Genomic DNA, 13,581 nt, shown 5'->3' with positions numbered 1-13,581 from the left:
AGACCAGAGCTTTCCAAACTGTGTGTCGCAACACATTAATGTGCTGGCTGCAGTGTGTAGGTGTGTTGCGTAAATGCTCCCCGTGCTCTTCCCAGGGCTGGAAAGAGGTTAGTTTAACCTGTGGTTTGTTAGTAAAACTGAATTACTGTGTGGCAAAATGATGCATGTGTAAAAAGTGCGTCACCAACATGAAAAAATTTGGAAAGCCCTGGTGTAGACTTTGACTGTGTAGACCAGCAGACATGACAATTTAGCAGTCAGAACTGATAATTTGTTTTATAATCAACAGTTATAACAAGGGAGTCCCCTCAAGCAAATTGCCATATTGGGATAGCAAAGCTTTGCTGGCCCTGTGTTGATTCAGGCACTTCCCTTTCTGACAGTGGCATGCCAGTGTTCTGAGCGCATAGTAAACTGTGTTGCAGAGTCGAACTGTTCCAACTACATGAGTGTTGTTCGTGACTGGCAGCATTTTTCTATGGTTTTCTGGAAAGACTCCTATGTGAAGATGCAAAGCACATGCTAAGAACATAAGAGTTGCCATCTTGGATCATAACCAAAAGCCCACCTAGTTCTGCAGTCTGTTCCCGTGGGAAGTCAACAAGCAGGGCCTGAATGCAATAACACTCCCTAACAACTGTTATTCAGAGACATGCTGCCTTCAATACAGGACATAGATCAGGCATCCCCAACCTGCAGCCCTCCAGATGTTTTGGCCTACAACTCCCATGATCTCTAGCTAACAGGGCCAGTGGTCAGGGATGATGGGAATTGTAGTCCAAAACATCTGGAGGGCCGAAGGTTGGGGGTGCCTGACATAGATACTAGCCATGACTGCTGTGTACTATCGACTAGCAGCTCTACCATTGAGCGTACAGTGGTACCTCGGGTTACATATGCTTCAGGTTACATACGCTTCAGGTTACAGACTCCGCTAAACCAGAAATAGTACCTCAGGTTAAGAACTTTGCTTCAGGATGAGAACAGAAATCATGCTCCGGTGGCACAGCTGCAGCAGGAGGCCCCATTGGCTAAAGTGGTGCTTCAGGTTAAGAACAGTTTCAGGTTAAGAACGGACCCCTGGAACGAATTAAGTACTTAACCTGAGGTACCACTGTATATGAGTACTCCCACTGTAGCTAATGAATTGTTGGGTAATTCAGGCAGAGCTGGCTTTTCTGAAGTGCTTATGAAAAATGACTGCTTGTAGAACCACTTATTAGTGACCGTGAAATTTCCTTTTCTTCCAACAGCCTTGAAAAATGCCTGCCATGAGGAGCTTGAGCCGAGCTGTCAAGCAGGTGCTGCAGAAACCTGGCTGTGGCTGTCAAATTGCTGTTGTGCCGGTTAGGTGTCTTGGTTTCTCACCACGGCAGGTAGCTTCAGATGCCAGCTTTCACTCGGTGTCGTTCTCAGAATCGGACCATCCACGGGTGTTAATTACAGGTCAGTCTGCTGTTAAGCAGTACTCTGCTGTTGATTTCCTCTGTTCTGTTTGTATTTCTTTGTATCAGACCACCTGTATTGATATTCATCTGATTATATGTAAATACTGGTTTAGAGAAACACTGTGAACCCTCTTGGAGCCCTTATCCCCTTGTACACATAGGCCTGTCCATTCTACCTCACTCCAGACCACTGAGAACAGGAGCATTGCTCCAAATGTAGCCCTGGAAAAAGAGGGTTCAGCTTCCATCTGATTATTGTAGATGATGGATCATCTGCCACTTCTTTCTTGAACCAAAGCCCTCTTGAAATGCCAATGTTTTGTGAGGTAGTAATTTTGAGGTTTGAGGATTTAGTACACTACAGGTCATTCTTGTGCAGGTCAAAGTCACTAAAGTAAATAACCCATCTGTAGCTTCCTTTGATGGCTTCTGTTAATTGAGTTTATGTCTAAAGTTCTCAGTCTCTGCAGAACATAAAGTATTTTTATTTGTGTTGTTATAAGGCATAACATTTCAGGTGCTGTAAACATTTAATCTTGTTTTGTAGGGGGACTTGGCCAACTTGGAGTAGGACTTGCTAAGCTCTTGAGGTAAGCTGTAATTTCTATTTACAACTAGAAGTTCTGGTGCCCTTTTTGAAGATACAGGTTAAGATTCCCCATGAATGATCACATTTACTTGTAGTTAGAAGGTGAAAATCAGGCACATCTCATTCACAATCCTAAAGTTGTGCCCGGGGAAGAAAAGCAGGGAGGCAATGGAGATTGTATTGTACACTGATCTGGGTTGATCACAAAACTGAATCCATATGTTGTCGGCTGATGTTTTCTGATGCAGGAGGGTTGTCGATGCTGCTATTTCAGAGTGCAGGAACTTTGGGCTAGAAGGCACATCACCTAGCAAAACTAGTTCTGTTCAAAGAGTCTTGTCCAGAACCTATCGTGCTAATTAAAATGAATTCAGAAGAGCTGTTCTGAGTCTAATCTTTCTGTCTTCTCTAGAAAACGCTTTGGAAAGAACAATGTAATCCTATCAGATATTAGGAAGCCCCCTGATAATGTCTTTCATAGCGGTAAGTGACCAGATTATGATGAGAGAGCCACACTATGATTGCATTCCAGCAGCAGTGATCCTCTTTGACAAAGGATCTTGAAAACTTAGTTATATGCTATATTTCACCTTCCTGTTTCTTCCAGTTCACCTGAATTTGCTGACCTAAGCCTAAAAATAGGCATTTGGCATATTAAAATAATGGTGAATGTATTTTGAAAGAATCTTTGCCCAACAATTTTCATATTTTCCATAAAACAAAGCCAACATGTATGCAGTATAACTAAGAAAGGGTTTGTGTTGATGCTAGTGCAACAGCAGTTGAATTGACTCGCTTATTTCTGTGTGAACATAAATAGTAAACGAACCAAAGGACACCTATACATTAAATGTATGCCATATCTAATCATGCTGAAGAGGCAACAGTGTGATGTTCTGCTTTGAAGAGAGGCAATAGAGTTGAAAAGTGGAATGAAGAGACATCCTAATTTGTGGTGTACTCACTCATTCCACTGTTGCTTTTGGTTCACAGGGTATTGCAGTACTTCAAAACCTTGTAAATCCTGTTTGACAGTTGCCAATGGCAGGAAAAATAAATGAGTGTGTATTCCAGTGGAAAACAATGTTTTTATCATCCTTTTACCTTTCTTAAAAGCTATTGTCTGGTTCCAGCTTAGGGCATATTGTAAACCTTTATCATAGTGACCCCAGGCATGTAAGAAAATCCTGTGTGGTATTCCATGCATGCAGCTCTATATTTTAACCAACTCTTCAGTACAGTAGTTATACAAGCAGCATTGACAGGCCAGCTTAGTGCTAGCTATAGATCCCTTGCATGCTTATCACAGCACACAAAAAAATGAAGTAACCAGTTTAACCAAGCTTCTAGTTTTGTATACGGTGTGGTGGGAAACTTTTTCCTCATATGCCTGATACATTTTTCTCTAAATCTCGCCATGCAATTTGCCTTGTCAGTGGTATTTTCCTGGTACAGAAGGAAACTGATCAAAGCAAAAAGATCTTCCAAATGGATGTTCAAACAAAGCAAAATGCTTGCATCAAATGAGATCTGGCTCTGTGAACAGTGCATAGCTTTTCAAGAGCTGGAGATGCTGTAGTTATGTCGTCCTTAGCTTTGTTGTGCATGCACTCATCTTTTTGTATACTTTGAAGGTTTCTGGCGAAATCAGTTTTGCAGTTCTTGTGCTGTTTCAAACAGTGCCTTGGTCAACTGAAACGAGTGTCAAATTTGGCCTAGCTGCTATGCAGTAGATGTATGTATGTTTGGGGGTGACTGCCATGGACACCTGCTGATTAATGTGCACAACTGATGGTGCACAACATCATGGTCAAAACATTTTTGCGCCTGTTTGTAATGGATCGTTCTGTATGTACATGAAAGGATGCACAGACATGTGTATGAAGTTCGTTACACATGCAGTGTTCTGCAGAGAACATGAGAATGGAATTCCTTGAGATTCTGTTTTCCATCAACAGGCTTTTGTCCAAAAGGCAGGTGACCCTCTCCAGTTTGTAGGTTCTTACGCTGCTTCTTACCTTCATGCTTTCACCTTCCTCCTCCTCTTAGGTCCTTTCATCTACTCTGACATTTTGGACTACAAGAACCTCCGTGAGATAGTGGTGAACAACCGGATTACGTGGCTGTTTCATTACAGCGCTTTGCTCAGCGCCGTTGGAGAAGCCAATGTCCCTTTGGCAAGATCTGTGAATATCACCGGTAGATGTCAGCTTGCTTCATATTGTTTGTTTAGCTTTTCCTGCCTCCCTCTGGGAGTGTTGAAACGCTTGGTTTCAAGCCTGATAACTCTGTTTGCTGTTCCCAGGATTGCACAACATTCTTGATATTGCTGCTGAGCACAGCTTGAGACTCTTTGTCCCCAGCACAATTGGAGCATTTGGACCCACGTCCCCTAGGAACCCAACTCCCGATCTCTGCATCCAGAGGCCAAGGACAATCTACGGTGTTTCCAAAGTTCATGCTGAGCTCATGGGAGAAGTAAGAGTTGCCCTTTCCTTATGCAGATGCCTCCAGCCCTCTTCAATATGTGGTGGTGGTTCCCCTTTCATGAGCATTTGTCTGTGGTGTTGTGGATGGACAGCGAATGCTGCTAAAAGCGCAGAAAGTGCTTGTTGTTGTTTAGTCGTGTCCGACTCTTCGTGACCCCATCGACCAGAGCACGCCAGGCACTCCTGTCTTCCACTGCCTCCCGCAGTTTGGTCAAACTCATACTGGTAGCTTCGAGAACACTGTCCCACCATCTTGTCCTCTGTCATCCCCTTCTCCTTGTGCCCTCAATCTTTCCCAATATCAGGGTCTTTTCCAGGGAGTCTTCTCTTCTCATGAGGTGGCCAAAGTCTTGGAGCCTCAGCTTCACGATCTGTCCTTCCAGTGAGCACTCAGGGCTGATTAAGCAGAAAGTGGTTAAAGTTGCTTAAATGAATTTCTTGTATTTTGTTTCTGAGTTACCTGTACCAATAGCATCTTAACGCAAGATAATTCATCAAATGCCAGTACAGTCGTACCTTGGATCTCAAACGCCTTGGCTCCCGAACAAATCAGCTCCTGAATGATCGAAACCCGGAAGTGAGTGTTCTGGTTTTCGGAAGCCATACGTACTCCGCTTTCGTTTCCTAATGTTTTGGAAGTCGATCAGACTTCCAGAATGGATTCCATTTGACTTCCAAGGTACGACTGTATGAAAATGTGACATGCACTGTGGAACATTCCCTCTCTCCTTCCACTCCATGAAATCTGGACTGACACTCTTAACTTTTCAGGCCTTTTTCCATTCTAAGAGTGAGAATGTAAACAACAAACTCCTGTATTACCAGTGACACGAGCTATGTTTATGAAGGTACATGAGGCCACCACCTTGCTGAATAGGTCTGACTCTGGTTGGTTTGTGGATGGACTGCCTGCCTGGGAACCGCATGTACATGCAAGTCCCGCTTTCTGGACACAATGCGTTCCCGGAAATGGTTCGCTAGGCAAGTGTTTGCATAGCAAGCTGACGATTTCCAATATTTCCTATGGGAACATTTCTAATCCGTGATTTGTCCAGTCTCTCTCCCTGCTCCCTCCATGGTTTCTTCCTGAAATGGCTGCAGCCAAACAGCAAAGAAGAGATAAAGGAAAAACTGATTTGTCCAATCTCCCTGCATGGTTGTTTCCCTCCCATATGGCTGCCACAATTTAGCATAACATAAACAAGTAAGAAAGTGAGAAAACTCCATCTGCTCTGATAGCTGAATCTGTGGTGTGCATAGTGAGCTTTAGGTACCAGTTCTTCACTTTGGATAATTGCTTTTTCACATTGTGAGCATTCGGAAAGTGGGACCTGCATGTATGCTGCTTTGGGTTCCCTGATGGAGGAAAGGAAGGGATATAAATTTAATTAATTAAACAAAAATAGCTGATAGGTTGTGAAATGCTGTCATCAGCCACAATTAATTTCTCAGTTTTGAAGGTGCCACAAGACTTTGTTGCAGCAAACGTCTCTTTTTTTGCTCCTAAAATCAGTCTGTTTCCCTAATTTCCTCTATAAACATTTTAAGAAGCCACTAACACCAGGTAGCTAGAGTTGCTACTGTAGAAGAATTAGCAGCTAATTGTATCTTTTTTTTCCTTGTTCAGTATTACCATTACAGGTATGGACTAGACTTCCGGTGCCTAAGATACCCTGGCATTATCTCAGCTGATTCCCAGCCTGGTGGGGGAACAACTGGTAAGGGGGCCAATGCTGCCTGGACAGATTAAGTTAGCCTATAAAATACAATAGTGATATTAAGAGGGAGGGGGGAAATGGGGGTCTTGCCTTAGATCATGGCAGAACATTTCATGTGCTATAGGAGAAGGGAACGATGGAGGGAATAGGTATCTCTCACACATAAACACTCCAGTCGTTGTTTATCATCCTTTATTTCTTTCTCTAGTGCAGGAATAGCCAGTGTGATACCTTCTGTGGATTCCAACTCCCATTGGCCCCAGCCAGCATGGTCAGTGACCATAGATTATGGGAAGAGTAGTCCACAATATCTGGAGGTCCTCATGTTAATAATAATAATTAATAATAATGTATTCCCCTGTCCATCTGGCCAGACCTTCTCAGCCACTCTGGGTGGCTCCCAACAGAATATTAAAAACACAATAAAAGATCAAACATTAAAAACATCCCTAAACAGGGCTGCCTTCAGATGTCTTCTAAAAGTCAGTTTATTTCCTTGATCCTTGACATCTGGTGGGAGAGCTTTCCACAGGGCGTGGGTGCCACTACTGAAAAGGCCCTTTGCCTGGTTATCCTTGCCCTAGTCAGTAACTTTACTTCTCAACTGTTAGGGGAAATGGTATGTAAGGGAAGATGAACATCAAGGAGAGAGAGGCATTCAGTAGCTCCTTCTTCGCTGTGTGTGACAGAGATGGCGGTCTACTTGGATGGCTTTACGGGAGGAGTAGACAAATTCATGCAGGTGACTGCTGCCAGTGGCTACTAGCCACGATGGCTATGCTCTGCTTCTACAGTTGGAGGCAGAATGCATCCGAATACCATTTATTGGAAACGGCAGGAAGAAATAGTGCTCTTATTGCTTGGGTCCTGCTTGCCAGCTTCCTGTAGGTATCTGGCAAGCTACTGTTGTTGTTGTTTAGTCGTTTAGTCGTCCCCTTCGTCCTCTGTCGTCCCCTTCTCCTTGTGCCCTCCATCTTTCCCAACATCAGGGTCTTTTCCAGGGAGTCTTGCCTTCTCATGAGGTGGCCAAAGTATTGGAATCTCAGCTTCATGATCTGTCCTTCCAGTGAGCACTCAGGGCTGATTTCCTTCAGAATGGATCGGTTTGATCTTCTTGCAGTCCATGGGACTCTCAAGAGTCTCCTCCAGCACCATGATTCAAAAGCATCCATTCTTTGGCGATCAGCCTTCTTTATGGTCCAGCTCTCACTTCCATACATCACTACTGGGAAAACCATAGCTTTAACTATACGGACCTTTGTCGGCAAGGTGATGTCTCTGCTTTTTAAGATGCTGTCTAGGTTTGCCAGCTACTGTAAGATGGGCCATTGGCCTCATCCGAAAGGCTCTTTTTATATTCTTACAGCTGCATTACCAGTTAACATTGTTTAACTTTCCTCGTCTCCAGATTATGCCGTCCAAATCTTCCACGATGCGATGAAGACGGGCAAGTTCCAGTGCAACCTCAAACCCGACACCCGCCTCCCAATGATGTACATTGATGACTGCCTGAGAGCTACCTTGGAGATCATGGAAGCCCCTGCCGAAGGGCTGAGCATGAGGACATACAACATCAGCGCTTTGAGTTTTACTCCCAAGGAGCTGGTTCAAGAGGTCCAGAAGCATATTCCAGAACTTGAAGTTTCCTACAAAGTAGATGCTGTCAGACAAGCCATAGGTCAGTACTGGGCTCTGATCTTTCGCTGCAATGTGTGTTCATCTTGTTGCTGGGTCTTAAAATAGGCTAGATGTAGTTGGGTCTGGGTGTTCCTCTCAGCTCTATCCCATTGTTTCTTTTCATCATCATCATCATCATCATCATCATCATCATCATTTATTATTTATACCCCACCCATCTGGCTGGGCTTCCCAGCCACTCTGGGCAGCTTCCAACAAAGTACTAAAATACCGTGGTCTGTTAAACATTAAAAGCTTCCCTAAAGAGGGATGCCTTCAGATGACTTCTAAAAGTCTGGTAGTTGTTCTTCTCTTTGACATCTGGTGGGAGGGTGTTCCACAGGACAGGTGCCACTACTGAGAATGCCCTCTGCCTGGTTCCCTGTAACTTGGCTTCTCGCAGTGAGGGAACCGCCAGAAGGCCCTCAGCGCTGGACCTCAGTGTCCGGGCAGAACGATGGGGATGGAGACGCTCCTTCATATGAATGGCATCGGGCTTTGGGCCAAGGCATGATAGATGTAACTAGCCTTCACTAACCTGGTGCCTTCCAGAACTTTTGGACTATAGCTTCCATTGGCCCCAGCCAACATGGCTGTAACCCACAACTTCTGAAGGCCGTCAGGTTGGTTAAGGCTGATCTAAGTAGTACTTAAAAGTTGTGAAGTGAAGGTGGGGGACTTGGATAGCAAGGCTGCGCCTGGAAAAACACTTTTCAGCTGGTAGACTCCTGTCAAATGGCATACAGTTGGTTTGGCAGATCCAAAGGTCTGACTTTGTAAGGCATCTTGATAACAAGAAAGGAGTCTTACAGGTGGATTATGTCGGATTTTATCCGTAGTGAGCAATGTAGGAGTCAGATCAATCAGAGGAGCATTTGTTCCTGCTAAGAAGAGTTGGTGGGTGGTGTTCTGCAGTGGTCTGGTGCTATATAGGCAATGGGGATGCTCAAATTTGCTCTTGGGAGACAGGAAAGTATTAAAAGATGTACTGGGGTGTGTGGGAAGCGGAGCCTCAAAATGGTAAGGCAAAAACCACTGGGTTTTATAAAATAGTAAAATTTCGTAGTAAAATGCGCAACACATTCCAGTGAAAACCTTCAGGGCCACCAGAATCTTGTCTTCCTCCCCACACCCCAAAGGCAACATCTCTAAGTTAATGCCTGGTGAAAATTGCTTTACTTTGGGCCAAGTGGGGAAATGTGTGCATTGAAACCTAGGCAGAAGCTTTTCCTACTTTATGAAGGAGGTGACTTCAAATGAAGGAGGGGCGGCTGTGTTCCATAGACATTTACCATCACAAACAGACCTACAGATACCTTGTATATGATATATAGATCCCAGTGAAAGAAGGAAACTCCTCCCTTTGGAACATTATTTTTTGGTAAAGAGATGAGAGAAGATTTGTGCCCTCTCCCCTCCCTGATGCTTTCCTGTTTCAAAACTTCTCCCTCCTGAAGCTATTGTTCCTTTTCTTTTTTCTTTTAAAAATAGAAAAGCAAACCCGGGGTTTTTTGGGGTGGGGGGTGGGGAGAGCCACTGAAGTTATTGAATTAAGCATAAAGCGAGGAAGAATTTGCTTATGACACAATCTGTTTTGTCTCTCCCCCCCCCCCCCCCCGTGCTACAGCTGACAGTTGGCCAATGATTTTTGACGACAGCAATGCTCGCCAAGATTGGGGGTGGAAACACGATTATGATCTACCAGACCTGGTGAACACCATGTTCACCTTCCTCGACTCGACCCGCTCCATTTCCAGGGTTGCCCAGGTCAACTGACTCTCCAGGTGTGATGCAGCCTCAAGTGATCAGCTGGCAAGACCTGGGCAGAGCCATACTGAGTGTTCATCTGTTTTGAAGTCTTGAAGCAGCACAGCACCAGAATGCCATCTTCTAGGAAGGCTTGCTCATATCTCCGTTCATCTTTCTTCCTGTTTGCCCCCCATCTCCTGTGCACCCACATAGATAATTTCAAAAGCACTTCTGGATGCTGTGTAGCTCCTGGGTTTCACAGAAAAACATCATTCCTGTCTCATAATGTGCAACTTGTTTGCCTCAAGCTCCAACAAATGTTCACAGGGACAGTCTCCTCTCCCTCTTGAGTATCTCTTCCATGCGATAAAATATTTGGCTTAGTTACTGGATGATATTCTGTGGAATTGTATTCACATAGAGATATTACAGGCTCTCACTGTCTGCACTTTCTGGAAACAATTGGGGATATTTCTGTTCTGATAGGCTTTCCCACCTAGATAAATGAGTCTTTACTTTGTCCTGTTTTCACCTTGTTTTAAATGTGTTTGCGTTCTTGACGTTTAAATTATTTTATGTGCACATCTCCTTGAGACCTTATTCCAGGTTGCAGTTGATACATTGATTGAGGGTGTTAAGGATGACATATACAGTGTGGTCTTAACCCTGAAGCTGCTACGATAATGGGAATAGACAGCGGGTGATCATTATGGGGAGAACGGACTCAATCTATGGGGTGAACAGGTCATCTGTGGGGCTCACCTTAAGCACACATTGCTGGTCAGCTGAGCGTCCAGTTGGGTTGATCGTGGGGTGCAATCTTAAAATAAACATTAGATCCATCTGTCCTTGCAAAATAAAGAACAATGTTTATTCACTTCATCTTTTGGATAACATGGCTGCAGTTATAGGATGGTATACAGATTTAAGTGGTAGTAATAATAATAATAATGGCTGATGCCAAATCCAGGTGTTCTAGGCTGATGCAGATTATCTTGGCCGTTTAGAGGGATGGAAATTTCCTTGAGAGTTAGAAATATAGTTATATTAGCATCTTTCACTTGACAATCCTTTTGGACCATGTCTGTAGGCTTGATATTTTAGACACTCAAAATATGGGGTGGGGAGAAGCTGGCATGGGAGAGGCATTTTTAACCCAACTGCATGTATTATCTTTCTCTCTTGCCCCTGCCACTGGTTCAGGGACATGATATGTTTCTGAATACAAGTTGCCAGGAAGCAGCAGCAGCAGGAAAGGGATATGTCTCACTTGTAGGCTTTGGGGTCATCTGCTTGACCACTGTGGAAAGTAAGATGCTGGACCACACAGATGTGTTTGGACTGATCCAGTAGGCTTCCTGCATTCAGCATCTTCATATACAAAGTACATAATGACACATGGGCTATCTACTGCAACCCCCTCTCCCTTTCTCAGTTAGGTACCGGGATGCACTTCTTTCATTCGTTTCTTACCCAAAGTACTTTCATCTGAAAAAAATATGTGTTGCCATGTTCAGATTTTGCCCATAATATTTACAGTTCCAAGAGAAATTTGAACTTCTGGTCAATTCTTTGTTGCCAAACAGTTCAAATTTTAAAAGATTTGGCCCAGTGGGTCTTACTAAGTTGAACTTGATCAAATACGTTTTAGGGCTCCTCAAGATCTCAAGGAGTAACTCGCCAGCACCTGTCATTCTTATTTTGCTTTCTCCATTTCCTTTAACTACGTTCAATGAACAATATAAGAAGCAGCAATTCACGAGCAAAATGTTTCCCAGTGTCCTTTATCCTGTGAAGGTGAGAGGTGAATAAGAGGAGGTGTCAAGAAGTCAAACATACCATCATGATCTATGTTAAGATTTGGGCTGTAGATGCAGCAGTTACTATTCATATGAAGACACATTTAAGAGGGTTCTGTCATTTGGGTTTTGCCCCCAATGTGCAGTCAACAAAATCCTGTTGTTTTACAGCCTGATGTATTTAGTTGGAAGTAAGCAAACCACCTCATTCTGCATATTTCTAAGTTCTGCAGTTTTGTTTTAACAAAAATAAATTCCTGTTTCTGAGAAGAACTTTGCTACTTGGCTTCTGTATCACTTATGTGCCAGTTTTTAGGATTTTGTCTTCTTTCTCCACCGCGCCCCCCCCCAATCTAGTGTAATGGTTACTTGAATAAAATCCTAAATGCAAAGGCGACTGTGTTTGCTTCTATTTACCCTGCAACCCAGATGTTAACTATAGTCACCTTCTACGAATGCTGTCTGCATTATTTAATTTCTATAGCAGCCCATAGGTGAATATTCTCTTGGCGGATTATAAGCAGAGCAACGCTAAGTTTCAATATATTGAAATCAAACAGGAATAATTTCTTGATAGGAAGAGCTGCTCAACATGGAGTGGACTCCCTCTGAAGGCACTGGACTCTACTTCGTTGGAGGCTTTTAAACAGGTTGGATGGCCAACTGTCAGGGGCTCTCCAGCTGTGATTGCACGGGGTTAGACTAGATGACCCTTGGCGTCCCTTGTATCCCATCTAGGATATTCATGACTACAAACAGACTTTACATATAGATCCTCAGCAAATCCAGTGTGTGGCAGCCTGCTGGGAAGGGCTTACCTGGGTCAGGTGTTCAGGCAGAGTAATAATAATAATAATGTATTATTTATACCCCGCCCATCTGGCTGGGTTTCCCCAGCCACTCTGGGCAGCTCCCAACAGAATATTAAAATCACAATAAAATATCAAACATTAAAAGCTTCCCTAAAGCCTTCGGATGTCTTCTAAATGTCAGATAGTTGTTTATCTCCTTGAGACCTGATGGGAGGGCGTTCCACAGGGCGGGTGCCACTACTGAGAAGGCCCTCTGCCTGGTTCCCTGTAACCTCAATTCTCGCAGTGAGGGATCCGCCAGAAGGCCCTCGGTGCTGGACCTCAGTGTCCGGGCTGAACAATGGGGGTGGAGACACTCCTTCAGGTATACTAGGCTGAGGCCATTTAGGGCTTTAAAGGTCAGCACCAACACTTTGAATTTTGTCAGCAGCAGAATGAATTATATTTGTATATAACACTTTGAATTGTGCTCAGAAACGTACTGGAAGTGCATTCCATGCTCCCATACTGTATATAAGGTCTCCACACTTGAGTTCTCATTTGAAACATTTTTGTAGTTTTTTTCTAGCCCTTCATCCGTAATTTTAGGGAAACAACAAAAGGAACAGCACTTTAAAGGCAAAAAGCTTTGTTGCAGTAGCATCATTTGTGGTAATTCACCAAGGTTTAGATGGCAATACATTTGGTAGCCTTTAGAGTACTACTGGACTATTGCCCCATTCCTGCTACTCTTTTGACAAGGTAAAGGTAAAGGGACCCCTGACCATTAGGTCCAGTCGTGGCCGACTGGGGTTGCGGCGCTCATCTCGCTTTATTGGCCGAGGGAGCCAGCGTACAGCTTCCGGGTCGTGGCCAGCATGACTAAGCTGCTTCTGGCGAACCAGAGCAGCGCACGGAAACGCCGTTTACTTTCCCACCGAAGCGGTACCTATTTATCTACTTGCACTTTGACGTGCTTTTGAACTGTTAGGTTGGCAGGAGCAGGGACCGAGCAATGGGAGCTCACCCCGTCACAGGGATTCAAACCGCTGGCCTTCTGATCAGCAAGTCCTAGGTTCTGTGGTTTAACCCACAGCGCCTCCCGTGTGCCTTTTTGACACAGTACCAGGAATAATTTACCCAATACCATAAGGTGAGCTTGTGGCAGAATGGGGGAATTTTAAGTTAGCTTTCTAGATCTGGGAGGCTGACGTAGGTATGAAAAGAAATTGTGAGCCCCAGAAATAAATGACATGAGCATGCGCAGAGTGCACCTTTCTGACCAAATCTCAGTATTTATTAGGATGATACCACAGCATCC

At 44.1% G+C, this 13,581-nt stretch overlaps 1 protein-coding gene across 9 annotated transcripts in view; it reads left to right on the top strand.

The window, feature by feature from the left end:
* The window catches only part of LOC310758647 (L-threonine 3-dehydrogenase, mitochondrial-like), a 40,647-nt gene extending 28,786 nt beyond the window's left edge, over nucleotides 1-11,861 (top strand). For 5 of the 9 annotated variants that reach the window (XM_083605455.1, XM_083605457.1, XM_083605453.1 and 2 more), the window contains exons 2-9: nucleotides 1,254-1,446; nucleotides 1,996-2,038; nucleotides 2,450-2,520; nucleotides 4,087-4,236; nucleotides 4,343-4,515; nucleotides 6,154-6,244; nucleotides 7,653-7,922; nucleotides 9,549-11,861. In XM_083605455.1, the coding sequence (XP_083461581.1) occupies nucleotides 1,263-1,446; nucleotides 1,996-2,038; nucleotides 2,450-2,520; nucleotides 4,087-4,236; nucleotides 4,343-4,515; nucleotides 6,154-6,244; nucleotides 7,653-7,922; nucleotides 9,549-9,697 (1,131 nt within the window). In that variant the 5' untranslated portion in view covers nucleotides 1,254-1,262 and the 3' untranslated portion in view covers nucleotides 9,698-11,861. The remainder of the gene's footprint in view (nucleotides 1-1,253; nucleotides 1,447-1,995; nucleotides 2,039-2,449; nucleotides 2,521-4,086; nucleotides 4,237-4,342; nucleotides 4,516-6,153; nucleotides 6,245-7,652; nucleotides 7,923-9,548) is intronic. The other 4 variants (XR_014545852.1, XR_014545853.1, XR_014545854.1 and 1 more) reach the window with 1 other exon arrangement.
* Nucleotides 11,862-13,581: the final 1,720 nt, after the last annotated feature.

Source organism: Podarcis filfolensis (assembly GCF_964270895.1).
Source record: "Podarcis filfolensis genome assembly, chromosome: 3".
In the NCBI taxonomy this organism is placed as follows: Eukaryota; Metazoa; Chordata; class Lepidosauria; order Squamata; family Lacertidae; genus Podarcis; species Podarcis filfolensis.
This window is presented reverse-complemented; position numbering and strand designations above follow the sequence as displayed.